A 27385-nucleotide genomic window follows, 5' to 3' on the forward strand; every position below is an offset into this window, starting at 1 on the left:
GTAAATGGAAAAAAAAAAATTTTTTTTTTTTAAAGAACTGTTAGAGACGTAATGTGAAGCCCTTGAATTCGCGTAGAGGCCTACAAAAGGGATCCTGATTGACCCGGTAAACCCCAAAGAGTCCTCTCTCTTCAGTTTCACCAGCTCTGAAATTCTAGCCATCCTGGATCCTCTTTGCCCTTTTATTAGAAAGCCGGGAAACCCTCTCCTTTTCCACGGAAGAGGGTGAGAGAAGGGGCCTTATGGTGCATGAACGATAGAAAATTGGTCTTTTCTCTTATGTCTGACTAGTGGTACAAACAACCGTCCTGGAGGCAGGGGAATATATTTCACGCCCTCTCAAGGTCCCTTCGGTTCAAGGATACTGTCATTCTCCGGCTGTATTAGAGGTACGGCCTGCAACGTCCAGGCTGCCATGGAAACACGCCGCCGTGTTCCTTTTTCTTACGTGGGGCGGGGCACTCCGCCCAGCCACCAATCATCCACAGGTTTTCTTGAGTGGCGGGCAGCAGCAGCGAATGGGCGAGCCGATACCGCGTGACGCGACGGGAAAGGGGGAGTTCGCGGCCCGTGGCGGCGGTGGCTACAGCGTCGACCTGGGGATCGAGCTGGAGGGACCTCGGGAGCGTGCGGAGATCTCTAGCTGGAGCGCGAGGGACCTCCCTCCGGGATGCCTGGTACTGTTTGGAGAAAAGTGGGGGAGTAGTAGGCTCTGAAGGCTTGGGTTTCGGGTCTGAAGGGGATGGCCGACCGGAGGGGGCGGGGTGGCAAGCATGGCGGCGGTGACAGGGAAAGGGTTGGAGGGCCCTGAGGAGGGGGTGGGGTAGCCCTAGCTGGAAAGGCTGGGTGGTCGTGAGGAAGCGTGAAGGCCTGTGGGGGTTAAAACGAGCAGAGATTACAAAGAAGCCTTTTGCGGGGTGGTAGAGGCGCCAGAAGGACGTAGGGAGAGTTGTGGGGGATGGAAAAAGGGGCGGGGAGAGAAAAGGTTAGGAAGGAGGGGAAAGGGTGTCTACGGGAAGGTGATGGAAGGGGGAGAGAAGGATAGGCAGGCTGATTGTAAATAACGAGGAAATCGGGCCTTGGAAGGTATGATAGGAAAGTGATTGCAGCGATTATAATGTTCTAATTGGAAGAGTCCTACACTGGTCCCCTTTTCCAGGTCTTGTACTTCTGCCTCATTATTTAAGCTCAGACTGCATGAGGAAGGCTAGTAGGTTACACAGAACTGATCTTTTGTTATTCCATTCCAGGGGAGCAGATGGACCCCACTGGAAGTCAGTTGGAGTCAGATTTCTCTCAGCAAGACACTCCTTGCCTGATCATTGAAGATTCTCAGCCTGAAAGCCAGGTTCTAGACGATGATTCTGGTTCTCGCTTCAGTATGCTATCTCGACACCTTCCTAATCTACAGACGCACAAAGAGAACCCTGTGTTGGTGAGTGATAGGTTGCTTGGAAATGATTGAGTAGATTTTTTTTTTTCCCCTAATCTAGACCAAGCTGCAAAGTAAGTACTTAGGAGATCACTATCTTTTGGATAAAGTTGGCTGGAAAATAAAATCATTTTCACAAAAATATGTATCATTTTGGATTACTTCATATATAGTATATTATGAAATGTATATTTCATATTATGTACATATGTATGTATACATTATGAGTGTATATTTTGTATGTATATTTTCTGGGATGTATATTATATATGTATATTTTCTAGGATGTTGTGTCCAATAGTGAACAAACAGCTGGAGAAGAACAAGGAGACAGTAATAGTGGCTTCAATGAACAACTGAAAGAAAACAAAGCTGCAGGTGAGGTCCATTTTGCAAGGGTGCTCTTGTTGGAGCTGGGTGGATATAAACATTATGTGGTTGTGGTGAATGTATGTAAGGAAGTCTGGCACAGTATCTGGTGCACAGGTACTCAAAAGGTTGGTTTTCTAATGTAGCTGATTAGATTGGTATTGTCTGCATTCTTGAATTTGTATTACAGTTTGGTGGTAAATGCCTTTTCTGCTAATATCCACTTATTTTTTTCAGAGTCTATGGATTCTTCTCATTTGGACACATGTGGTTCCATCAGTCAGGTCATTGAACAGTTACCTCAGCCAAATAGGACAAGCAGGTATACTAGTGTTTGAAGGAATTTATTTAAGTGTATTAGTGGATCAGTTTTTTTTATCTGTACCTGTTGTCTCATTCCAAGGATAAAAGGATTAATCTTATTTTTGTGAATTAGGGAGTGGGATTTGAGAATTGTATTAACTAGCATTCTGTTGGTACTGATAGCTGGAATCTCTTTTGTGAGGTGGTAACATTTTTTTGCACCTACGTTATTCAGATTGTGATCTACCTTGTGCATGTGAAACAAGCATTCCTTATTCTTAGCTTGGATATGACTTATTACTAGAAAAAATAATCAAAAAATATTTAGGTATATTATCAAAACAGTTAACCATGGTTTCTACCTACCAACCAAAGAACCTTGCCAGTTTTAGACCCAGAATGTTTAATTCATACCCTAAACTGTATTCAGTTTTTACTTTGTCTCCTGTATATCTTTACATTGTCCATTTATTGAGTTTATCCTCTATGTTGGGCACTAGATGGGATGTTTGATATATACTGCCATTTAATTTCATCCTTAAAGCAGTTGTACGATGAACACATTATGTTACTTCCCTTACTTAGGAGGGGAAGTGTTAGGCAACGAAGTTAAAAACCTTGCTCTAGAATGCATTGCTAGTAAGTGACAGAGCTGGGCTTTGAGTCCTTCTGACTCAAGTGCCTCTCTTTCTTTTTTACTATTCAATACCCAAATTCTCCTAAGATCAAAGGAGAACGTAGGAGTCTTGGGGGTGGTGGAATAGAAAAGGGAGGTAGTCAGAGAGGAGGATGTTAATATGAGGTGAAAGACTAGGGTTTTATCTCAAAAATAAGTGCTTTTTTGTGTGTGTATGTTTGTGTTCTATTTAATACTCTGTGTTCCCACTTAAATTTTTTCTCTCAAATCATCAGTTGGATGCTTTAGAACAATCCCCAAATTGGTGGACTTATTTTGGCCCTCAGGTGGGTTCTAGTTGGCCCACACATAGTTGTAAAATATATTTGAATTAGTTGATAGAATTTAAAAATAGGGAAATTTCACATAGAACTTAGATTTCCAGCTTCTGGGATTACTAGGCCGGAAGTAATGCAACTGTTGTATTATTGGCAGCAGTTGGCGGGAGCTGTGATTAGCCAGCCTCTGCTTAGATAGGGCATGAGTGCTATGGTCTGTCATAGTGCCTGTAACTCACTGTTGTATTTGGACACTGAGGCCAGGTATTCTTTTTTCATTTATCCTAGGGCTTGTGCTTTTGTTCTTAAACCCAGCCACTTAACTCATTTATGTTACCTTTCTTTGCTTTTTGTAGGCATTTAAGTTTTTGTGATACCTCTTTAGGAACATGTGCCAGGCTTATCTGTGTTTTTGTGGCTCGGCATCTGAGTTTGAACCAGTGGGGACAGAATGCATGTGTACCCCTTGTTATAAATTAATGGTACTGTTTGAGAAGTCTCATGCTACTTCTTTTCCCTTTTTGCCTCAAGGTGTTGCTCTTTCCTTAAAAAAAACACTTGAATGCTTACATTTAGTAAACGTGCAGGCACTGTGGTAGGTGTTTTAAAGCATGTTTGCCATTATGGAGCTTACAATTTAATAGGGGAAGCAGATGTTAAATAATTACATAAATAGCTATTCAGTGAGAACTGTGATCATTGTAAAGAGGAAAAAAATAATATATAACCTAACATGGGGGATAAGGGAAAACCTCTTTGAGAAGGATGATCTAAACTATAAATACAAATTTGTTAGGCATAGTTGAAGGGCTGGGGAGAAGTGTGGCATGTGGGAGGAGGAGCTTTCCAAACACAGGGAGCAGCATGTATAAAGGCCACGAAAACCGCAGAGAATGTGGGGTTGATTCCAAAAGGGGTTGACTTCAAAGCACATGTATACTGATATCTTTATGTTGTCTTTATTTATTAATGCAGATATTTTGAAAAAGGCTGTTTGTGAACTTTTATATATCATAAAATTCCAAAAGATCTTCCTCTCTTATCTAATGTCCTATTGTGATGTAAGCCTGTGGTCCTAAACATGAAGTGTCCTAAAATATGATGCTGAGGATATTTTTATTTCCCTGTTAAACATTTGAGAAAATTGAGGTGATTGTAGATTCACATGCATTTGTAAAAAATAATAGAGATTCTTTGTGTACTTTTCCCAGTTTCCCCCAATGGTACCACTTTGCTAAACTATAGTATACTTTCACAACCAGAATATTAACATTGATAAAATCCAATGAACTTATTCACATTTCCCTAGTTTTACTTGTACTTATGTGTGTGTATTAATTTTTTTTTTTTTTTTTGTATTAATTTTTATACAGCTTAATCACCTGTGTAGGTTTATCCACCACTGAGGTCAAAATGCCGAACAGGAGCTCCAGTGTTGCCCTTTTATAACCACACCCACCTCCCTCTCCTGCACATGAACCTCTGGCAACCGCTAATTAAGACCATCCTTTGGGGAATTCCCTGGTGGTCCAGTGGGTAGGACTCTGTGCTTTCACTGCTGAGGGTGTGGGTTCGATCCCTGGGTGGGGAACTAAGATCCAGGAAGCCGTGCAGTGGGACCAAAAAAAAAAAGATCATTCTCCACTGGTAAAGTTTTGTCATTTAAAATGTTATATAAATAGGATCATACAGTATATAATCTTTGGGGATTGGCTTTTTTCAATTAGCATAAGTCCCAGGAGATCCATCTGAGTTGTTGCATGTATCAGTGGTTTGTTCCTTCTTATTGCTGAGTAGTGTTCCATGGTATGGATGTACCACAATTTGTTTAACCATTTGCCTATCGAAGGAAATCTGAGTTGATTCTAGTTTTTGGCTAATGTAAATAAAGCTGCTATGAACATTTGCATACAGGTTTTTGTAAGTCTTCATATCTCTAGGATAAATGGCCAGGTGGGCAATTGCTGGGTCATATGGTAGTTGCCTGTTCAGTTTTTTTAAGAAACTGCTGAACTGTTTTCTAGAGTGGCTGTATCGTTTTACAGTCCCACTAGCAGTGTATGAGACATCCGATTTCTCTCCATTCTCACCAGCATTTGGTGTTGTCACTATTTTTTATTTTAGCCATTCTGATAAGTGTGTGATGATATCTCACTGAGGTTTTAATTTGCATTTCCCTAATGGCTAATGATGTTGAACATCTTTTCATGTGCTTCTCTGCCATCTGTACATCCTCTTCAAGGAAATGTCTGTTTATGTCTTTTGCCTATTTTCTAACTGGATTTTTTTTATTGTGTTTTGAGACTTCTTTATATATTCTATATATTAGTCCTTTGTAGCATATGTGGTTTGCAAATATTTTTCTCCTACTCTGTAGCTTGTCTTTTCATCCTCTTAAGAGGCTTTTTCCATAGAGCATGTTTTTAATTTTGATGAGATCTGTTAATTTTTCTTTTTTTTTTTTTGCGGTACACGGGCCTCTCACTGTTGTGGCCTCTCCCGTTGCAAAGCACAGGCTCCGGATGCACAGGCTCACGACCATGGCTCACGGGCCCAGCCGCTCCGCGGCATGTGGGATCTTCCCAGACCGGGGCACGAACCCGTGTCCCCTGCATCGGCAGGCGGACTCTCAACCACTGCGCCACCAGGGAAGCCCTGTTAAATATTTTTAAGAGTGATATAAATACATAATTTTTTTTAAAAAGAACTTATGGAAAGCAAAGAGTCCATTCTCACCATTGGTCCCCTTTCACAGAGGTAATGCTTTTTAAGTGTTTGTGCTTTTATTTCTTTGGGAGGTTATCTTCCTAGCTCTTAATACTGTTGTAAAACTAAGTAACACTGTTGTATTACCATTTCTTGTTTTATCAAATTAAGACACTTGAGTTCCATAATGAAAGATGAGGTTTTAACTCACAACAACATTCTCCTAATTTTTGATGATAATTGTTTTATTTCTTTCATTGGCTACTTCTGTATTTCTAAACAATATATTTAAACCTTTGTTTTCTTTTTCCATCAGTTTTGGATAGTGGAGAAAAGTTTAATATCAGTACTATTTTTTGTCTATAATTGGATTAATTTCAAGCCTCTTCTGATTCACCTAATCATTCTAATTAAATATTTATTATTTCCTATATGCCAAGCACTGTTGAGTTTTGGGGATACAAAGTGATCAGAAGAGATAAGAAACCCTAGACCTTAATGGAGCTTACATTCTGGTATGGGATATAGCAATACATGATAGATAAGTGAAAATATATAGTATCTTAGACTCTGATAGGGCTGAAGAGAAAAATAAAGCAGAGAAGGGGATGGGAAACATCAAAGGAATTGCAGGTTTAGGTAGGGTGACTTAGGGGATGCTTTAGTGATGTGACATTTGACTAAAAATCTTAAGTAAGTGATCTCTGCTATTATTTGGGATAAATGTAATCCATGCATAGAGAACAGCAAATGCAAAAGCCCTGAGAGAAGCATGTGCCTGGAATAATTGAGAAATGACAAGGAGGTTAGTGTGGCTGGCGTGGAGTGCTTGAGAGGAGTGAGAGAAGAGGTCAGGGAAGTAAAGAGGGAACCAGAATGTATAAAGCCTTATGGATCATTGTGAGGAATTTGGCTGTTACTCTTAGGAAAGTATTTAATGGTTTTGAGCAGAGGAATGACATGATCTGACTTAGATTTAAACAGGATCACTCTGGCCGCTGGATCAAGAATAGACTGAAGAGTATACAATTTTTATTTGTCCATTATACCTCGATAAAGCTGGGAAAAATAAAAATTAAAAAAAAAAAGCTCTTCAGATTAAATTTAAAAAGGAATAGTCTGAAGGGAGAGCAAGGGTAGAGTCAGGAAGACCTACTAGGAGACTACTGAAATAATTTAGGCAAAATGTGACAGTGGCTAGACCAGAGTAGAAGTGGATGAGGAGTGGCGAGATTCTGGGTTTTTGAAAGTATGATTCAAAGATAGATTGGATGTGAAGTATGCAAGAGATGAAGGAGGTAACAGTGATTCCATGTTTTTCATTTGGGAACTAGAAGAATGGAGTTTCTGTTAATTGAGATGAGAAGACTGCAGGGGAAGGTCAGTTATAGACCTGTTACAGTTGAGCTGCCTTTTCAATTGCCAGTTGGAGGCAGTTGACAATGTGAATGTCTGGAGAAGGTCTAAGCTGGAGATTTAAAATTCCAGAGTCATAAGCATATGGATGATGTTCAAAGCCATGAGTCTGGATAAGATCACTAAGGGGGTGAGTTGTAGGTGAAGAAGAGGTCCAAGGACTCACTGTGCCTACGAGCATTAGGAACTTGAAGAAAACCACCAAAAGAGACTGAGGTGTGTGGTTTGTGCTGTCTTTCATTTGCTCTTCTACTTTTTGTCATACACACTCTTGACTTTCTTTCCCTATGTTTCCTGAGGTCAGGCATCTGGTCCTCCCAGTTGTGTAGGTAACATTCTATTTTATATTTGTGGAAGTCTTTATTCAGTCCTTTTTTCTCTTCCTTGGATCATGGTCCCTAACTTTGCAAATTTATGTTTTCTTCTCTTTTATGCTTATTAAACTTATGCTTAATAGTCTTTATATGAAATGTTACAGGAGGCAAAAATGTCATCTATAATTCTGCCACCCAGAGGCTAATTGCTGTAAACATTTTGGCTTATTTTCCCTGTTGTTTTTTGTTGTTGTTGTTGTGCATTTGATATACATAGTTGACACATGGGAAGTAAAAGTTCGTGTGTTTCCTGACCTTTTTGCTTAACAACATGAGCAATTAATTTCCCCTGCAATTAAATAACTAAATAACATTTGCCCCTAGTTTTTTATTTTAAAAGTTTAAACCCACAGTAGAGATGAAAAGATACTATGCATTTTTTCAAAAGATACTATGCATTTTTCTGTGTGTGTGTATAAAATATACTGTTTTGAAACAAAGTTGCAGAAATCATAGTTCCCCTCAAATACTTTAGCATTCATCCCCTAAGAAAAATATTATCCTATACTATCATAATACCCTTATCACACCTAAGAAAATATCGATTCTGTAAAACCTAGTAATAAGTGCATATTCAGATTTTCCAGGTTGTCTCAAAGATGGCTTTATTTTATATATATATATATTTTTTTTTTATCCAGTATCCAATCCAGATTATGGTTTACATGTTGCATTTGGTTGTTTTGAACATTTTTAATGGCTGCATAAATTCCATTTTATGGATTATGAAATTAGTTAATCATTTACCTACTCTTGGGCTTACAGTAGGTTGTTAGTCACAGTGAACTTCGAAAGTAAGTTTGTATAAGGATCTCATATTTCAAATTATTTTTTACAGTTGAAATTACTAGGTGTGAACATTTTTTAGAGATCTTGATACATATTTCCCAGTTGTTCTGCAGAAAGGTTCTATTAGTTTATACTCTCATAAACAGTATGTGATAATGCTAATCTCACCTCAGGTTTGGGCAGCACTGAATAGTAGTACAGTATTTACAGTTTTTCTTTTCTAATTTGATTGGCAACAAGTGGTTTCTCTGATTTCTTACATTTTTTTTTTTTTTCGTGGTACGCGGGCTTCTCACTGTTGTGGCCTCTCCCTTTGCGGAGCACAGGCTCTGGATGCGCAGGCTCAGCGGCCATGGCTCACGGGCCTAGCCGCTCCGCGGCATGTGGGATCTTCCCAGACCGGGGCCCCAACCCGCGTCCCCTGCTTCGGCAGGTGGACTCTCAACCACTGCGCCACCAGGGAAGCCCTGATTTCTTACATGTTTAAAGATACTTGTATTTCTTTTTTTTGTGAGCTGTCTTTTCTGTTGTTTGTTTATTCATATCTTGAGCTTCTTCTTACGAGTTCCTTGTATATTATGGAGACTATTCTTTTGTTATATTGTTGCAGATATTTTTTTCCTAATTGTTATGTGTGTTTTGTTTATCGTTTTTTGACCTGTGATGTCTTCTTTTCAATACATAGACCTCTTACCTGAATTTTTTTCAGCCACTGTGGTTCTATGTTATGTAGTCTAAGAATTTTTACTAAAATTCTTTTGTGAACTGTGTTCTATTAAATAGATTTTTTTTTTTTTTTTTTTCTTTTTTGCGCTACGCAGGCCTCTCACTGTTATGGCCTCTCCTGTTGCGGAGCACAGGCTCCGGACATGTGGCCATGTCTCAACGGGCCTAGCTGCTCGCAGCATGTGGGATCCTCCCGGACCGGGGCATGAACCCGTGTCCCCTGCATCGGCAGGCAGACTCTCAACCACTGCGCCACCAGGGAAGCCCAATAGATGTATTTTTGAGCCCCTTCTCTGCACATCTAATGCACATCTTCTCTTGTCACTTGTCAGTAATTCTCTTGAGTGCAAGATTTTTCTATCCCTGCTCAGATTTTTTCAGAGAAAGATAAAAATCAAGTATGTTTGTTTCTTCCTCTGTCTCTTATTTGTATTACTTAATTCTGTGCTACAGTGTTTTGAGTTGTTAACCTTTTAGGTGCCTTTTGTAGAAAGAAGCAATAATGGGGTGAGGTTTTTTACTTTTTCAAATTTGCTTAAAACGTGGTTGGTGTGTGGGGAGTCACAATAAAATTTAAAGAGTTCTTTGAGCAAAATATCCCGGCCTATCTGCGAACACATGATTGTGTCTTTTTGCTGTATAGTGTTTTGGGAATGTCAGTGGAATCTGCTCCTCCTGTGGGTGAAGAGAAGGAAGAAGAGGTGGAAGAGAAGGAGAAAAAGGAAAAAGGAGGAGATATTTCAGACGATACCACACACTCCCTTGGTGCTGAAGGTAGCTTTATGCCTTTTTCAGGATAGTAGATTGGTCTAACCCCTTTAACATGAGCATGCAGATGTCTAAATTTCTCCCTTTTATCAGGTTATAGATTTCTTATCATTAAATTGAGAATAGTCATTAGGAAATTTGCTGGTAGCCTAAGGTAATCCACCTAATTTGGTGTTCAGGAATTTTTAGCTCATTTTTTAGCCCCCTTTCTGCATACTGACTCCTACTTCTTTTGTATTCATTTGTTTTTCAAATATTTTGGGGATGCATGCCTTGTGGGGTGAAATTACAATATGAAGTACAGTGCTCTCCGCGTGTGTGTGTGTGTGTGTGTGTGTGCGTGTGTGTGTGTGTGTGCGTGTGTGTGCGCGCGCACACGGTAGGGGGTGGCTTATGTATTTCTTTAGAAAGTAGAAATAGTCTACCTTTATTAGGTGCTTGTAAGGTTTTATGGTACACAGTTTTTGCTTCATTATGCATTTTCCCCCTTTGCTTTTAGTGCTTTTATTCTTAATTTTATTTTGAAAAAATTTGGGGGTCAGGGCTTTGATGTGAAAGAATATGACCTTCTTTTGCTAAAGGGCAGCACCTTGCATAGTACATAATGTTGTGGGATGATACCTGATTTCTTGGGGTTTTCTTCTAGATCCTGCCTCATCACAGCTGGGCTTTGGGGTTCTAGAACTTTCCCAGAGCCAGGATGTTGAGGAACAAACTCTGCCACGTGAAGCAGACAATCTACAGTCAGTAACCACCAACTCTGCTTATACTAGGCTATCTGATGTGGATGCTAATATTGGTACGTAACATGTTTTCTGGCATTTAGAGTTTGTTTATAAGTATTTTCCTCCCATGCTAGAGCTAGTTGTTTTTTCCTTGATACATCTTATAGCTATCTAAGTTAATATAATCTAAGTTAGTATAGTAAGGTTGTAGCGTTGTCTGGCGAGTACTTGTCAGTTGATGGCTTGCATACTAAGGTTTTTTGTAAGTGGGTAATTGGTTATTTTCCTTTCTGGAATGATGCCTGTATATATTTTCAGTTTGTATTTCTTTCTTTAAAATCTTTGCCTTTTAACAAGCATTTGGGACTACTTCTAGTACTTTGAAAAATTAAATATTTCCTTCCTGTCTTCTTCTAAAACTTTAAGCAATTAAGCATGAAGAACAGTCTAATGAAGGTATCCGCATGGCAGCACAGCCCAGCAAGGATATCCCTGTGGCACCACAGCCCAGTAAGGATGTACCTGTGGTAGAAGAGCAAAATTCACCACCTGCAAGGTAAACCAAGTTCTTTCTAAAAACTATTTTTGGGTTTCTGCTATCGGGTTACACTCATTTCACTTGGCCAGGTGGAATCTTTTTTAGAAATTCTTGATTTTTTTTTCCCCCCCTTGCCCTGGGCATATTTATGGTCCAGTAGAAACATTTATTGTTTATGAATTCTCATTGTGTTATCGTATCTTTAGGCATATTACAAGCCCAATTTATTGCTGCTTTAACTGTAAGGATGATCCCTTAATCTTTGGTTGTTACTTCTCCTCTCTGTTCTTTGTCTGCAGAGGCACTATCTCTCTGTGGTCTTTCTAAATTCTCTAGTGTTGTAAGAGTCAAAAGAATATTATATTTGAAAGTCTACTGTTTTTATACTTGAGGAGCACCCAGATTGCTTTGGGTCCTCAGGTATCCTGCATCTGGTAGCTTATGGCATAGATAAATAGGGAGGTATTCTTTTCCTGTGTCTTTCAGGCTCTTAACTTGGTGGGAATTGGGCAGTATACCTTTGTTCTGCCTATGGTGATTGTTGTATGCAAAACAGCATTGTCTCTGGTCAATACCTCAAGTTTAGTTATGGCAGAGGACAAGTGGGATGCTTCCATTTTGAAGGAGGGAATGAGTAGACATTTAGTATTCTTTTGTTTCTTCCTTCAGTAGAAACAGTGGGGAATGGGGTACTGAATAAAGTTGAATATCAAGAGAGGTTGTCTTTCTTTTTTTTTTTTTTTTTAGGTTGTCTTTCTAATGCAAAACACTCAGTTTAACGTTCCGCTTTTCCTTAGGAAATTACTCTCTAGGTAGTTTTGATATCGTGTTTACTCTGGGGAATGGTAGAGTAGGTGAACCGCCTAAGTCTCTGGAACGGAGCCAGCAGTGAGTGTCTTACATGTGTAAGTAGTATTTGTGTGAAGGAGTCTTGGTTTGGGGCTTGGGTTGAGTAGATCAGATCAAAAAGGTCAGCAGAAGATAAAGTGTGTGGCTGGTGCAGAGGATGATTTACATCCAAGCTCTTTCTGTGGGAGGTCATTGTTCTGGCATTGTTGCCGTCTGGATCACACTGCTTCATGTACCTCTAGATAACAATGTATGAAACAAAAATCCCTAACTCACTTATCAGAAATCTTGGACAGCATGCAGCACTGCAGTGAGCAGAATGGAAAAGAGGTATTGCTTTGTGAGAGACTGAGACACACTTTGAAATGGGCTGAGGGCTTTGCATCATTATAAAATTTTGAAATTAAAAAAGGAAAACACACAAAACAGGAAATGCTTCTTTGTTCAAAGATGAAAGCCTTTGAACATAGTAACTTTTTCTCCTGGTGATATGAATTTCCTAGGTCAGAGGACATGCCTGCTAGTCCCAAAGGCTCTCTTGCTGTTGTGGAAACAAAAGAACAAATATCTGTCCAAGAACTTCTGGAAGGTGGGATGCAGATTCAGAAGTCACCAGAGCCTGAGGTTTTGTCAACTCAGGAAGACTTGTTTGACCAGAGCAATAAAACAGGTACAAAGAGTAATTCGTTGCCGTAGCTCTTCTTTTCTGAAGATCTAAACTTTTATTTCTGTTCTGAGGGTACTGTCTTAAGTCAGAAGGCACTTTATAGGTGTGCAGACTTGTTTGTGGTATGGAAGGAAAGTACGTTTCTAGCTGATTAATGAGAAGGGCTTTTTGGAAATAATTGCTATTTAGCGTGTGTTAACATAATTTTCTTTCTCTTTTGGAAATGGAGATACTGAAGAATACTAGCTAATAATATGGCAGATTTAATGTTATGGAAAGAGTAGCTATTTCTGTTATCATAAATCTTCAAATCTTAAATATCATGATAATTAAGTGAAGATTTTCATGTTCACCTGGGTAACAGTCACTTATTCATCTGTTTATTAGTTCCTCTGCCACAAATAGGAAGTTATGGTCCAGCAGAAAGAATATAATACCTTTAGAAGGCTAGAATGGTATTTGTTTCACCTTTCATTAACCCCCACCAGTGCCCCATGCTGCAACCTCACAGAGCCAGAAAGCTTCAGTAACAGCAAAATATGATGTATTGGTTGTAAGTAGGGAGGAAGAGGTGGTTATACTCCTGTACGATGCTGTGAATGTGTGCAGGACATACAGAGCATCACCAAGAAACCTTTTCTGGTCTCTCATTAAAGCTACAAGGTTGTATTTAAGAAATTTCTTTATTCTTGCAATTAATACAGCTGATACTCCATTTGGTGCTAAGGAGAAGGGACCAACAGGAACCTCTTCATAGTACAAATCAGTAATGACTGCTCATATATCCTTTTACTTGTGCTTTAGTATTTTTTCTGTCTTTTGAGGAGCCCAGGTTCTAATCATAAAAATTGTTGCGTTCATATCATCAGGTGTCATGCACATCGTTTTGACTTCTCCCATCTGCATCATGGCATGAGCTTTACTTCACCTTAGTTAGACCTTGGAATAAAGGGCTCGCTTGCTGTCTTATAATAGAAACTTGACCAGAAAGAAGAGCAGCCAAGGAGAGGTTTAAGCGTCCTGGCTTTTCTTCTCCAAGCTTTAATCATGACAGAAAGGACTAAGGAGTTCTTTTCGTCAATTCTTTATTAAAGAAACCCATAATTCATTAGGGAGAGGATGTTTAATGGTCACTCAAGATTTGCGTTAGCGTGGCATTCCACTAATTGTACTGCAGTTAGAAAACATTTTCTGCCCTCTTGGAACATGGGTGGATATATGAATATTATGCTTTTTGTACTACTGAGTGTGTTTTGGTTTTTGTTTTTTTGACAATTCAGTAATGTCAATATGAGAAGTAAATGCAACTAGAATTTTTTTTTTTTTTTCTCAGTAGCTTCTGATGGTTGCTGTACTCCTTCAAGGGAAGAAGGTGGGTGTTCTCTGGCTTCCACACCTGCCACCACTTTGCACCTCCTGCAGCTCTCTGGTCAGAGGTCTCTTGTTCAGGAGAGTCTTTCCACGTAAGTAAGCCTAAAATAACCCTTTCAAGGAAACATGTGCCTGATGGTTTTAGGCTAAGGTTGAAAGAGCTAAAGTTGGTAGTCCAGAAGTCTTTTTGAAACTGAAAAGTAAACTCTAGGCTTGAGAATTTTGGGGAATAAGAACTTAATGGAATTATCGAAGGCAGGTAGATCTGCTTTCCCATTTGGAGATTTTAAAATTGTAGCCCAAAGGTTTCACCAGGAAAGAAACTGCCCAGTTATTTAGAGACTGTTACACGTCCAAAACAAGCTGCCTGCTGCTCCATTTGCCTAGCAGTTCTTCCCATTTAATGGCATAGGGGTGCAGAAGAGGTTATGCTAGAGTTGACAGTAGTTGGATTTCTTTATCCGTATTAGGGCAAAGAGGTTGCTTTTTTTTTTTTTAATAAGAATATACATGATCTTTCTCATAATAGGCAAAAAATGGAGTAAATATTTGTCTCAAATCTGCAGATGAATTAATTTTTTTAGCACTATCTCATCCTGCTTTTCAGTCATGATGTCCTTGTGTCTGGTCATTTACTTTCTCTTGTAATCATATGGCTTTTCCCTTAATCTTTTTTTTTTTTTTAATTCTAATTTTGGATATGTCTGGTGTGAGAAATAGTTATTGAAGTATTGTTCATGGCTCTTCTACCAAGGTCGGTTAGCTGTTTGAGAGAAGCACTAATAAGTACTTGAATGAGTTACAGATATTTTTGCTGTTAAAAAGTAGAAAGCAAGTGCGAAGCTGTAGCTGTGGTAAAATAACCTGTGGCTCTCTCTTTGTATAAAGGAATTCCTCAGACCTTGTTGCTCCTTCCCCTGACGCCTTCCGATCTACCCCCTTTATCGTTCCTAGCAGTCCCACAGAGCAAGAAGGGAGAAAAGGTGAGCTCTCTTGATCTATCTGTTGATCTCAGGTTAGAAGAGGGGCAGCACTTCTTCTGCCTTGTGAAGTGTACTGTTCCTTTACATGTTAGAACACTGTGACCTCAACTATTCGCTAGGACTCATGTCTAAGCTTCAGGGGAGTGGCCTAGTGTTAAGTGCTTTCCTCAGTTCTTTGCTCTTCTAGCACTGATTCTTCTGAGAGTTCTCTATTGACAATTTAATTTTTGAAAAGACCCTTAAGGGAAAATTGTTCAAGTTGAACTCAAATGAATTATCAATAGTATAATGAAGACCTTTATTGCTATTGGCCTAATAGTGTCCAGCAACATGGTAGCATGTTACTGGTCAGAGGGAACCAAAAATTGTTTCTTTTGTTCTTTATAGGTTATTTCTGCTATTATCAAAGCAGTTTTAGCCAAAGAGTGGTTAGGAGCAGGTGGTAGAAATTTTGACTTAATTCCCTTCCTCCTTTGAGGACCTAGTGATTTTATATTATTTTATAGACAAGAAAGTTTTTCTTTTTACTTAATTTATGTCATTATCTAAACCTCTTTTGCTCTCTTCTAGTCTCCTATCCAGTCATTCAAGATATTTCTAAATTTTCCCTACTTCTACAAAGTCTTTTCCAATAAATTCCATGATTTTTTCCCTTTTCATTCTTTCATATATCAATAATAGTACAATAGCTAATATTTATTGAACACTTATTTTATGCCAGGCACTGTTCTTTTTGCTTCTCTTTCGTTCTGGGTTCTTCTGTTTGTTTCTTTTTTTGTTTGTTTGTTTTTTAAATCCTCACAACATTCCTAAGAAGTAGGTGTTACTTTTATCCCCATTTTACAGATGAGAAAATGGAGGCACAGAGAGATTTCACAACTAAGTCCACAGAGGCAGGATTTGAACTTGGGCAGCTGCCTCCAGAGCCTGTGCTCATGGATTTTCATTTACCCATGACAAAATTTAATCTTAGACTTTCTTCTGTCACAAAGTTTGTGTCTGGCTATTTTCTCTTGAAATCAATGTAGGTATCCAAATGGACTAATATCATTCTAAGCATAACATGATTAGTGATATCTTCAGTGAAAAATAAAAGTGAATCCATTCTACAAAAAAGGCTGTTAATGCAAGTTAAGTTTGGCTTATCCTTAGAACCATTTTTTCTATCTGTAGTGTGAACACTGAAGGTATATAAAAGTAATTATATTAAAAATGCTCTCTCCCTGAATGTAAACATAATTAGTACTTACTGTGGAAAGTTTGGAAAGCATATGGGAAAGTAATGAGAAGAAAATAAAAATCACCTGTGATACCACAGTCCAGATATAATTAGTATTTGGATATGTGTTTCCTTTCAGAGTGTTTTCTATGCATAAATACAAAGAAGTATGTTTACACAAGTGGGATCATGTTATGTATATGATTCAGTGTTTTTTTTTATGTAACATTGTATTTTCCTTTGTTAATTTTAGATTTAATGCATTTGCTTAATATGTGCATAACTGCAACTTTGTATGCTTTTTTGTATTTTGTTGTTGTTGTCTAAGAATATTAACCTAAAGCCTTTTTATATGTAGTGCTTAGAACAGTCCTTAATAAGTGCTTTGTCATGGCAATAAAGATCAAAAGGTGTAATGAAAATACCTAACACAGCTGTGGTAGGGAAATAAAGGCCTATAACATCAGTTCCCGAACCTAGCATTAGAGTGGAGTGTGCATTTGAGGCCAAGCTAAGCAGCAGGGGTAGGTATTGGGGTGGAGGTGGGGCGGGTACCTGGTAGCATGAATGTGGATTATAGGGAAAAACTAAATGGGATAGGTACTTTGTGAGAGTGGTCTAATGGAAGCCTGTTTGGGGTCAAGCTGTAAGATAGGGGAAAAGGGGTTGATGAATCAAACACCTAGCAAGCTAGGCTGGTTCTGAGGAAGATCCTGTTAGCCTACAGGTGGGTAGGATACTATACGAAAAGCAGTGTTTTGTTTGTGTTTATGTTTCCCTCCTGAGCAACTTGTCTCAGGATTAGTGTCCTGTACTTTGTTCTTTGATAAATCATTGCTGATTGTCATTGATAGATTTTTTTTTTTCCTCCTTCTCTATTTGTCCTGGCATCCACCTCTCTGCACTTAGCAGTTAATGCAAATAAAATGAGTTCATAAATACGTAGATATTTACTTAGAGTGATGAACAAGTTCACTGCCTTTCAAGGCCTGTGGTTAAATTAGGTGCCATTAATCTGGGCGTTCCTATGCAAATGTGAAAACTGAGCTATAATCAGGAAAGGGTCTCAGAGGAACCTAGTTAATTTACTATCATATGGATGGATGGGTATCCCTAGATGAACCCTATTTTAATCTATATCTGAGTATTTTAGGAGTGTGGACTTCCCTCCCCCAGGGGAATAAAGTGTTGCTAGATTTCCAGGACTCAATCTTCTATTAACCTATCAGCTTTTCTGAAAATTGTCACTGTTTTTTTTAGGGATGAAAATATCTGAATATAATTGTTATTAGTGGTATTGGAACATGAATAGTATTGATGAGTGCTTATTTCTCAATTTGTGTTTCCTATTTTAAACTAGATGAGCCAATGGATATGTCAGTGTTATCTGAAGGGGGAGAGTCTTTTCAGAAGAAACTCAAAGGTGATGAACCGGTAGGGATAGAAAACCCCCCTCTCCCACCTGAGCCCACTATATCACCACAAGCCTCAACACCGGTATCTCAGAGCACACCAGTCTTCACTCCTGGGTCACTTCCTGTTCCATCCCAGCCTGAGTTTTCTCATGTGAGTATCATAGAAAAAGTTTTTTCCTTCTAACATTTTTTTTTTAAACAACTGTATTGAGGTATAATTTAGAAACCATAAAACTCACCCATTTTAAGTGTATAGTTTAGTGATATTTTAGTAAATTTACAGAATTGTGCAGCTGTTATCAGAATCTAGTTTTAGAACATTTCCAGGGTCATCTAACATCTTGATGTACTTTTTTTTTTTTTTGATATACTTTTTATGTTTGAATTTTGTACTATGTCTTTTTTTTTTTAACATCTTTATTGGAGTATAATTTGTACTATGTCTTTAACTTCTTAAAAATGTTGCTTTGAAATTGAAAGGGGGCATTAGTCATTATTCTGCCTTAACGCATGAACTTCTCACTAAATCAACCCTAGGCTCTCCACCAGTTGTCAATATCTCCTTTCAAGATGTTCAGGGGCCTCAAACTTTTTCATTTTGGAGAAACCACTTTTGGAGCCTCCTGAGTTCTAATCCGTGCTATTGCCTTCTATTCCTGGTATATAACTGTCACCTCCCTTTCATTGTCTTTGGAGATTGTCCTTACCTGTCTTTGTGTTGGATTCCTCTTGGGCTCCGTGTCTTCTTGCTTGGTTTACTCCCTCATTTTGATGGAGGACATTCTTTAGTAGCATACTTTCTACCCTCATACATGATTCATAGTTTGTAGGAGTATAGAATTTTAGGTTGGAAATAATTTTCCTTTAAACTTTTGAAAGCATCGCTCTACCATCTTCAGACTTCCAGTGTTGCTGTTGAGAAGTGTGGCCAGTTTGATTTTGATCTTTAATATGTGAGCTGTTTTTTTTCCTTACTGGAATCTTGTAGATTTTTCTTTTTATCCCCAGTGTTCTGAAACTTCCAGACCCTTGGCATAGGTCTGTTTTCCTTCATTGTGTTGGTAAGCCCTCTCAATCTAGAAACTCAAGCCCTTCAGTTCAGGGACATTTAATCATTTAATTTCTTCCCCTTTGTTCTTTTTTTTTTCTTAATGGAGTACCTGTTGTTCGGATATTCATATTCCTAGAATAGTCTTGTAATTTTATTATTTTGTGTCCTACTTTCCATCTCTCTCTCCTTTTGTTTAACTTTCTGGATGATTTCCTCAACTATTTTTTTTTAAAACTTAAAAAAACCCTCACTTTATTGAGATATAATTCACGCATCGTGTTGTTCACCCTTTTAAAGTGTATAATCTAGTGGCTTTTAGTATATTCACAAAGTTGTATAGTTATTTACCAGAGTCTAATTTTTTTTTTTTTTTGCGGTATGCGGGCCTCTCACTGTTGTGGCCTCTCCGGTTGCGGAGCACAGGCTCTGGACGCACAGGCTCAGCGGCCATGACTCACGGGCCCAGCCGCTCCGTGGCATGTGGGATCTTCCCGGACCAGGGCACGAACCCGTGTCCCCTGCATCGGCAGGCGGACTCTCAACCACTGCGCCACCAGGGAAGCCCCAGAGTCTAATTTTAGAACATTTTCATCACGCCCCCCCTCCACTCCCAACAAAAGACCCCATGCTTATTAACAGTCACTCCCATTTCCCCCACCCCCAGCCCTAGTCAGTCACTAGTCTACTTTGTGTCTCTATGGATTTGCCTGTTCTGGGCATTTCACATAAGTGGAATTATACAATATGTAGTCTTTGGTGACTGGTTTCTTTACTGTAATGTTTTCACAGTTCATCCACGTTCTGACATGTGTCAGAACTTCATTCCTTTTTATTCTGAATAATACTGTGTATGTACATACCGCGTTTTATTCATCCATTTATCAGTTGATGGACATTTGGGTTGTTTCCCCTTCTTGGCTATTATAAATAATGCTGTGTACATTTGTGTGCAAGTTTTTGCGCGGATGTGTATTTTTATTTCTCTTGTATATAATTAGGAGTGCAACTGCCAGGTTCAACCATTTTTTTAACTTTCTCTGAGACATTAATTTCTACTCTTGGATTTTTCATTTCTATACTCTTTTTTTTTTCCTTGAATGTTCTCCCTTTTTTAAAAAAAATAGCATTTTGTCATTTCATGGGTATACTATCTTATCTCCTTAATGATATTAGTAATAGTTTCAGAGAAGTTTTCTCCCTGCAGTAGTCACTATTTCTTCAAATAGATTTTAGTTAGTTTTGTTAGTTTTGATGTTTGACTTTTAAAGAGGCTTTCCTCAAGAGTCTGATAATAATCCTTGATTTTCTGACTGCTTTAAGAGTGAAATCCCAGAAAACTGATTAGAAGTTCTGAATTGGTGGTTAGTGCTTCATGTGTCTGGAATTTACTGTAGTGTGATATGCAGGGCCATTTTTGGGGTCCCCTAATGTCAGTATCTTGATTTATCTTGTCTTGTTCACGTTCCCTCCTGTCTGCCATTGCTTTAGAAGTCTGTGATGGAAGAGGACTGGGGGTGTTGAGAGGCAGGTGCAGGTTCCATTGAATATGTAAATTTTCATTTAATCTCCCTGTTTTCAGTCTGGTACTTTCTGATAACTGTGCCTCTTTTCCTCCAGTTCAGGGATGCTCTGTTTTACCCTCTCCAGGGCAGAGGAGGGTCAGGAAGAGCGAATCTGGGGATTAAACTGCTTCTTAAATAGATTTCCAGCCAGTGTTCCTCCTGTTTTTAGCACTACCCTCATCACCACTTCCAGAGTTACCTGGGCTATTGCCAAGTCCTGAATCTTTTTTGGGACATGGTAGTTCTGAGGTATAATTTGGGTTACTTCTTAGCTTTCTCCACTGCTGTCTTAGGAATTCAGTTTTCACTAGTCTGCTAGATGGATGACCACTCTTGCAAAAATTTTATTGTGGTTATCTGTTCTCTTTTTCTTTCTTCTTTTTTTTTTTTTTAATAAATTTATTTACTTATGGCTGCATTGGGTCTTAGTTGCTGCGTGCGGGCTTTCTCTAGTTGCGGTGAGCAGGGGCTACTCTTCGCGGTGCGCGAGCTTCTCATTGCGGTGGCTTCTCTTGTTGCAGAGCACGGGCTCTAGGCTCACGGGCTTCAGTAGTTGTGGCTCACGGGCTCTAGAGCACAGGCTCAGTAGTTGTGGTGTACGGGCTTAGTTGCTGCGCGGCATGTGGGATCTTCCTGGACCAGGGCTCGAACCCATGTCCCCTGCATTGGCAGGCGGCTTCTTAACCACTGCACCACCAGGGAAATCCCTGTTCTCTTTTTCTTGAAAATGCATTTAAAAAAAAAATCCCTTTACCATCGCTTAGTGGGATTTTGGAAGAGAGTTAAAGAAAATGTGTGTATTAAATCCACTGTTTTTATTTGGAAGTTTCGTACTTTTTTCATTATGTATCAAACTCCTTACATGTTAGTCTTTTTTTTTTTTCTTGTGGTACGCGGGCCTCTCACTGTTGTGGCCTTTCCCGTTGTGGAGCCCAGGCTCTGGACGCGCAGGCTCAGTGGCCATGGCTTACGGGTGGGATCTTCCTGGACTGGGGCACGAACCCGTGTCCCCTGTATTGGCAGGCAGACTCTCAACCACTGCGCCACCAGGGAAGCCCACATGTTAGTCTTAATGACTCACCTTTGCACATCTGTTATTTCTTCTGTAAATTGGTTATGGAAGTCCAAGTGAACCTAATTTTGATGTTGTAATATCTATTAATTTTTGTTTGCGTTGGGTCTTTGTTGCTGCGCGTGGCCTTTCTCTAGTTGCGGCGAGTGGGAGTGGTGGCTTCTCTTGTTGAGCAGCATGGGCTCTAGGTGCGTGGGCTCAGTAGTTGTGGCTCGTGGGCTCTAGAGCACAGGCTCAGTGGTTGTGGCACACAGGTTTAGTTGCTCCGCGGCATGTGAGATTTTCCTGGACCAGGGCTTGAACACGTGTCCCCTGCATTGGCAGGCGGATTCTTAACCACTGTGCCACCAGGGAAGCCCCATGTATTTCTTTCTTTTTTTCCTAATATGTTTGTTAATTTCATAGCCTCTTCGACCCTTCACCAGGATGTGAGGGCTGAGGAGAGGATTAGTAGAAAATAGTTTGATATTTAACACTTTCTCATTCTTGATATACGTATTAATTTGGGGATGACAAGTCAGAGTATGGATGATTGTTTGTGTGGCTCCTAAACTGTGTGTGTGAGACCAGTTTTTGACTGGTTGGATACTATGGATTTATGTCTGTTGAATCTAGACTGGTTGACTCATTGAACGAAGTCCTGACAGTTCTTCGTCAGTCTTTATCCAGAGCCCTGAGGTGGTTTTTTTCACTTAACTTTGTTATTCTGACTAGGCCTTCAGGGAGCCTCAGCGCTGTGGATTATTAGGGGCCAGACACTCGGAGGCTAGATCCAGGCAGTCTTAAGAAGTACAGCTTATTGATAGGCTGGTTAGCCCCTGAAGTTTTACTTTGCTAACTGAAATTATACATATATTGAAAAAATTCTGTAAAAGATATCACGTAAGTATTTACTTTGATAACACTTAAAACATATTCAGAATGTGGACAACTGCTTAATGAATATGAGGTTTCCTTTCCTTTTTTTTTTTTAAATTTATTTAATTTATGTTTTTTTTGGCTGCATTGGGTCTTCGTTGCTGCACACGGGCTTTCTCTAGTTGTGGCAAGCGGGGGCTACACTTTGTTGTGGTGTGCGGGCTTCTCATTGCAGTGGCTTCTCTTGTTGCAGAGGATGGGCTCTAGGCACACAGGCTTCAGTAATTGTGGCACGCGGACTCAGTAGTTGTGGCTCACGGGCTCTAGAGTGCAGGCTCAGTAGTTGTGGCACACGGACTTAGCTGCTCCGTGGCATGTGGGATCTTCCCCGACCAGGGCTCGAACCCGTGTCCCCTGCATTGGCAGGCGGATTCTTAACCACTGTGCCACCAGGGAAGTCCCTGAGGTTTCCTTTTGAAGTGATGAAAATGTCTTCATTTTCATTTCAGTAGATAGAGGTGGTGGTTGCACATTGTAAATATTCACTTTAAAGTGGTTATTTTATGAGTTTGACTTTTAAAAAGGTATTTATAATTTTATTAGCAATGTCTTAACTATAAGCTTTTGTAAAATGACTTATTTTTTACAAGAAAAGTAAATACATTTTTCTTGTAGAGTGTGTATAATATACAGATAAGTGAAAATAAGATCATCAATTATCCTGTCTCAAGTAACTGCTCATAACTTTTTTGTTTTGTTTTTCATAACTTTTTAATAGTATATATTTATTAACTTAAAAAAATGAAAATTATATAAAAATATATAGACCACAATAAAATATATATTCATATATGTTTTAACTAAAAACTTTTCTATTTAATGCATAGCCTGAATGTTTTTCTATATTTTTAAATACTCATCTACAATTTTGTGTAATTACAAAGTATTCCATCATGTAGGTGTATCATAATTTTTAAATGAATCTCCTATCAGTGGATACTTAAGATATTTTATATTATTTCCTTTTCCAAATAATAATTTTAGTACTGAACAGCAAGCACTGTAGCTAAATCCCAGTGTATTTTCATCAAATAATTTCCTGGAACTGGAATTATTGGACTAAAGGGTATATAAAATTTCAAGGCTGTTGTCGTGTATTGCCAAATTGCCATTAGAAGTGTTGAACCAATTTATACTCAGTCATGCCTCAGAGTATATGAGCAGATTGAAATTTAAGACTATTTTTATAATCTAAAAGTGTAAACAGTAACACCAGACATTGAAATACCAGAAGTTATAGAATATACAGAATGTTTGGCAACCTATTTTGATTCCTCATTCCCTTAAAAATAGGAAATGAATGCCTTACCAGCTATGTCTAGAGCGTTACAGCATTTATGTTAGGCAAAATAACAAAGTAAATTCTTAATAAAAACATATTTTAGCTTTGGGTTATTTTCTTTTTTTTAAGGTATTATTTACATAAATAAGAATGCCATTTTAAATGTATAGTTTGATGAATTTTGGTAGTTGTATACAAATGTATAACCACCATCACCATCAAAGTACAGAACAGTTTCCTCACCCTAAAAAGTTTCTTCATAATCCTTTGCCCCCATCCACTCTTCTACCCTAGGCAAGCATTCATCTGCCTTCTGTCACTATAGTTTTATTTTTTCAAGAATTTCATATAGGTTTTCCCTGGTGGCACAGTGGATAAGAATCTGCCTGCCAATGCAGGGACACAGGTTCGATCCCTGGTCCAGGAAGATCCCACATGCTGCAGAGCAACTAAGCCCGTGTGCCACAGCTACTGAGCCTGCGCTTTAGAGCCCGCAAGCCACAACTACTGAAGCCCGCGTGCCTAGAGCCCGTGCTCCGCAACAAGAGAAGCCACTGAAATGAGAAGCCCGTGCACCGCAATGAAGAGTAGCCCCCGCTCACTGCAACTAGAGAAAGCCTGTGTGTAGCAACGAAGACCCAACACAGCCAAAAATTTTTTTAAAAATTTCATGATTGGAATCAAAAGTGTATGGTGTTTTGTGTTTGAGTTCTTTAGCCTAGCATATTTTTGAGATTCATTCATATTCTGGCAAGTTTTAATATTTTAATCCTTTTTTTTGTTGAGTAGTATTCTGTAATACAGATATCCACAATTTATTTATTCACCAATTGATGAACATTTGGGTTGCTTCTAGTTTTGGGCTATTATGAATAATACTGCTGTGAACATTTGCATACTACATCTTTGTGTGGACATATGATTTTATTTCTCTTGGGTTAATTACCTACAAGTACAATTTCTGAGTCATATGGTAATATTAATGTATGTTTAACTTTAGAAGATAGTACCAAACTGTTTTCCAAAGTGGCTCTAGCTTTTGCATTGCCACCAGCAGTGTATGACAGTTTCACATCCTCACGAACAGGATGTAGTCTTACTACCTTCAGCCTTCCTTGTTGGTATGTAATGGTATCTGTTGACTAATATTATTGTAAACTTTGAATTTTACATCTTTATGAATGCTAGCATATTTTGAAATAGTGGGATGTGAAATAAGGACAGGCATACCTCATTTGATTGCACTTTGCTTTATTGTGCTTTGCAGATAATTTATTTTTTACAAATAGAAGGTTTGTGGCAATCCATCATTGTCGGATGACATTTAGCATTTTTTTAGCAATGAAGTATTTTTTAATTAAGGTATGTACATCTTTTAAAGACATAATGCTATTGCACACTTAATAGACTATAATGTAAACACAACTTTTATGTACACTGGGAAACCTAAAAATTTGTGTGACTTGCTGTATTGTGGTGGTCTGGAACTGAACCTGCAGTATCTCTGAGTTATGCCTGTATATATTCCCACTTTGTGAGAACCGAAGTGAACTGTGTAGGCATATGTTCACGTGATTCCTGTATAATTGAGGGCCCATCATACAGTGTATGATATGATTTTAGTAGTGGTATACAGTTAAATTTAAGTGTCTTCCTACCTAAGTTAATACCTTTAGGTTTTTGTTTGGATTGTGCTTATTCTAGATCAATGATTCACAAGAAGAGCATTAAACAGTGACTTGTGTTGATGAACAGGCTGGTGATTATGGCCCTAGATTTAGAAATTTTAGAATTGAAGGATTAGATATAAAAGAAATACGATTATGACAAAATGATTATTTGTGTCTTTTTGTTCTTCCCTAGGACATTTTCATTCCATCTCCAAGTTTGGAAGAACGATCAAATGATGAGAAGAAGGATAGAGGTTTGCATAGTTCATCTTTGACTGTTAAGTATTCTAAAACTTCAGAGACTGAACCAAAGAATTCCTCTGAGGATCTTGGGCTTTCTTTGACAGGGGATTCTTGTAAGTTGATGCTTTCTACAAGTGAGTATAGTCAGTCCCCAAAGATAGAAAGCTTGAGTTCTCACAGGATTGATGAAGATGGAGAAAGCACACAGATTGAGGATACGGAACCCATGTCTCCAGTTCTCAATTCTAAACTTGTTCTTGCTGAAAATGATAGTATCCTGATTAATCCAGCACAAGATGGCCAAGTAGAACTGAATCAGAATGATGATAAAACAAAGAGGGTTAACACAGAAAGCAGAGACGACATTAGTATTTTAGCTGATGGTTGCAAAGGCAGAGAAGAGACTGTGGCGGAAGACGTTTGTATTGATCTCACTTGCGATTCAGGTAGTCAGGCAGTTCCCTCTCCAGCTACTCGATCTGAGGCACTCTCTAGTGTGTTAGATCAGGAGGAAGCTATAGAACTTAAAGAACATCATCCAGAGGAGGGGTCTTCAGGGTCTGAGGTGGAAGAAATCCCTGAGACTCCTTGTGAAAGTCAAGGAGAGGAGCCCAAAGAAGAAAATATGGAGAGTGTTGCATTGCACCTTTCTCTGACTGAAACTCAGTCCCAGGGGCTGGGTCTTCCAAAGGAAGTCCCCAAACAAGAATGCCAGGAAGCTATGGAAGTTGAAACCAGTGTGATTAGTATTGATTCCCCCCAAAAGCTTCCAGTACTTGACCAAGAATTGGAACATAAGGATCAGGAAGCATGGGAAGAAGCTACTTCAGAGGACTCGAGTGTTGTCATTGTAGATGTGAAGGAACCATCTCCCAGAGTTGATGTTTCTTCTGAACCTTTAGAGGTAGTGGAAAAATGCTCAGATTCTCAGTTGTGGGAGGATGATGCTCCAGAAATAGAACCATGTGTTGAGAATAGAGCGGATACCCAAGAAGAAAAGAGTGCAGAATGTGAAGGAGATCTGAAATCAGTGACTGCAGAAAAAGAACCTGTAGAGGCAGACTCTTCACAGCCTCCCTTGACTTTAGTGAGAACAGGTGATGCTCCAGGACCTGGCCAGGAAATGCAGCAGACCCAACCAAAAGAGACAACAGTTAGCACATTAAGGGAAGACTCAAAAATGGCTAATACAAAGCAGCTGGGCTCAGGTGTAGGGGCCCAGCCACTGGAGAAAGCCTCTGCCCATGCCTCACAAAGCTTCTGTGAAAGCTCTAGTGGTAAGTGTGATTACAAATTGTTCTGTGTTTCCAACCAAATTATAATTTGGAATGGAAGGTAGGAGAGAACCACATGCTTATTACATCAGGGCTGAAAATTAACTTGGATTTATGTTTATGAGCAACCAATAATAGTTGGGATATTTAAAATTTGGGGTTGTATTTTTCTTTTGTAGCTGTAATTATTTTTAGAATCAGAGATCAGTTGAGGTTTTTATCAGCTTTATAACTCAGGAGTAATCAACATGAATTTTCTAAGTATTTAGAAATTGTACCAATCTGGTATTTTCTACTTAGGTTCCAACCTTGTTCCATATTTTTATATTTTGAGAGTGGCTTTGTAGTACAGGGATCTTTTTTGATTACCTTACACAGTTAAATCATATTCAAAACTCTGTGGATTGTTTCTTCCTTATGGGCATTAAGTAAACTTTCTAAATTTGGTTCAACATATATACATCTTAAACCTTAAACTGGGAAAGGTGTTAGCTTGTGTTCTTTATAAAGTCAAGAATGAGAATATAGATTACTTTCTGAAATATTTCTAGAATGTCATGTATGACATTAGCTGAAAAGAATTCAGACTTTCTGAATGTCCAAAGTTAGTATAATTTAAAAACAAAACAGGGACTTCCCTGGTGGTGCAGTGGCTAAGAATCCGCCTGCCAATGCAGGGGACACGGGTTCGAGCCCTGGTCCAGGAAGA

The 27385-nt window shown here is 38.9% G+C and overlaps 1 protein-coding gene across 6 annotated transcripts in view; it reads left to right on the forward strand.

Moving 5' to 3' along the window:
• Positions 1-537: 537 nt before the first annotated feature.
• Positions 538-27385, forward strand: part of TP53BP1 (tumor protein p53 binding protein 1) — a 70363-nt gene continuing 43515 nt past the window's right edge. For 2 of the 6 annotated variants that reach the window (XM_032623235.1, XM_032623236.1), the window contains exons 1-12: positions 558-677; positions 1251-1435; positions 1717-1810; positions 2039-2123; positions 9713-9843; positions 10484-10636; positions 10989-11118; positions 12453-12619; positions 13950-14079; positions 14876-14970; positions 17550-17755; positions 25353-26679. In XM_032623235.1, coding sequence (XP_032479126.1) covers positions 671-677; positions 1251-1435; positions 1717-1810; positions 2039-2123; positions 9713-9843; positions 10484-10636; positions 10989-11118; positions 12453-12619; positions 13950-14079; positions 14876-14970; positions 17550-17755; positions 25353-26679 — 2710 coding nt within the window. In that variant the 5' untranslated portion in view covers positions 558-670. Of the gene's footprint in view, positions 678-1250; positions 1436-1716; positions 1811-2038; positions 2124-9712; positions 9844-10483; positions 10637-10988; positions 11119-12452; positions 12620-13949; positions 14080-14875; positions 14971-17549; positions 17756-25352; positions 26680-27385 lie in introns of all 6 variants that reach the window. The other 4 variants (XM_032623231.1, XM_032623233.1, XM_032623234.1 and 1 more) reach the window with 4 other exon arrangements.

Source organism: Phocoena sinus, chromosome 2 (genome assembly GCF_008692025.1).
Source record: "Phocoena sinus isolate mPhoSin1 chromosome 2, mPhoSin1.pri, whole genome shotgun sequence".
Classification (NCBI taxonomy): Eukaryota; Metazoa; Chordata; class Mammalia; order Artiodactyla; family Phocoenidae; genus Phocoena; species Phocoena sinus.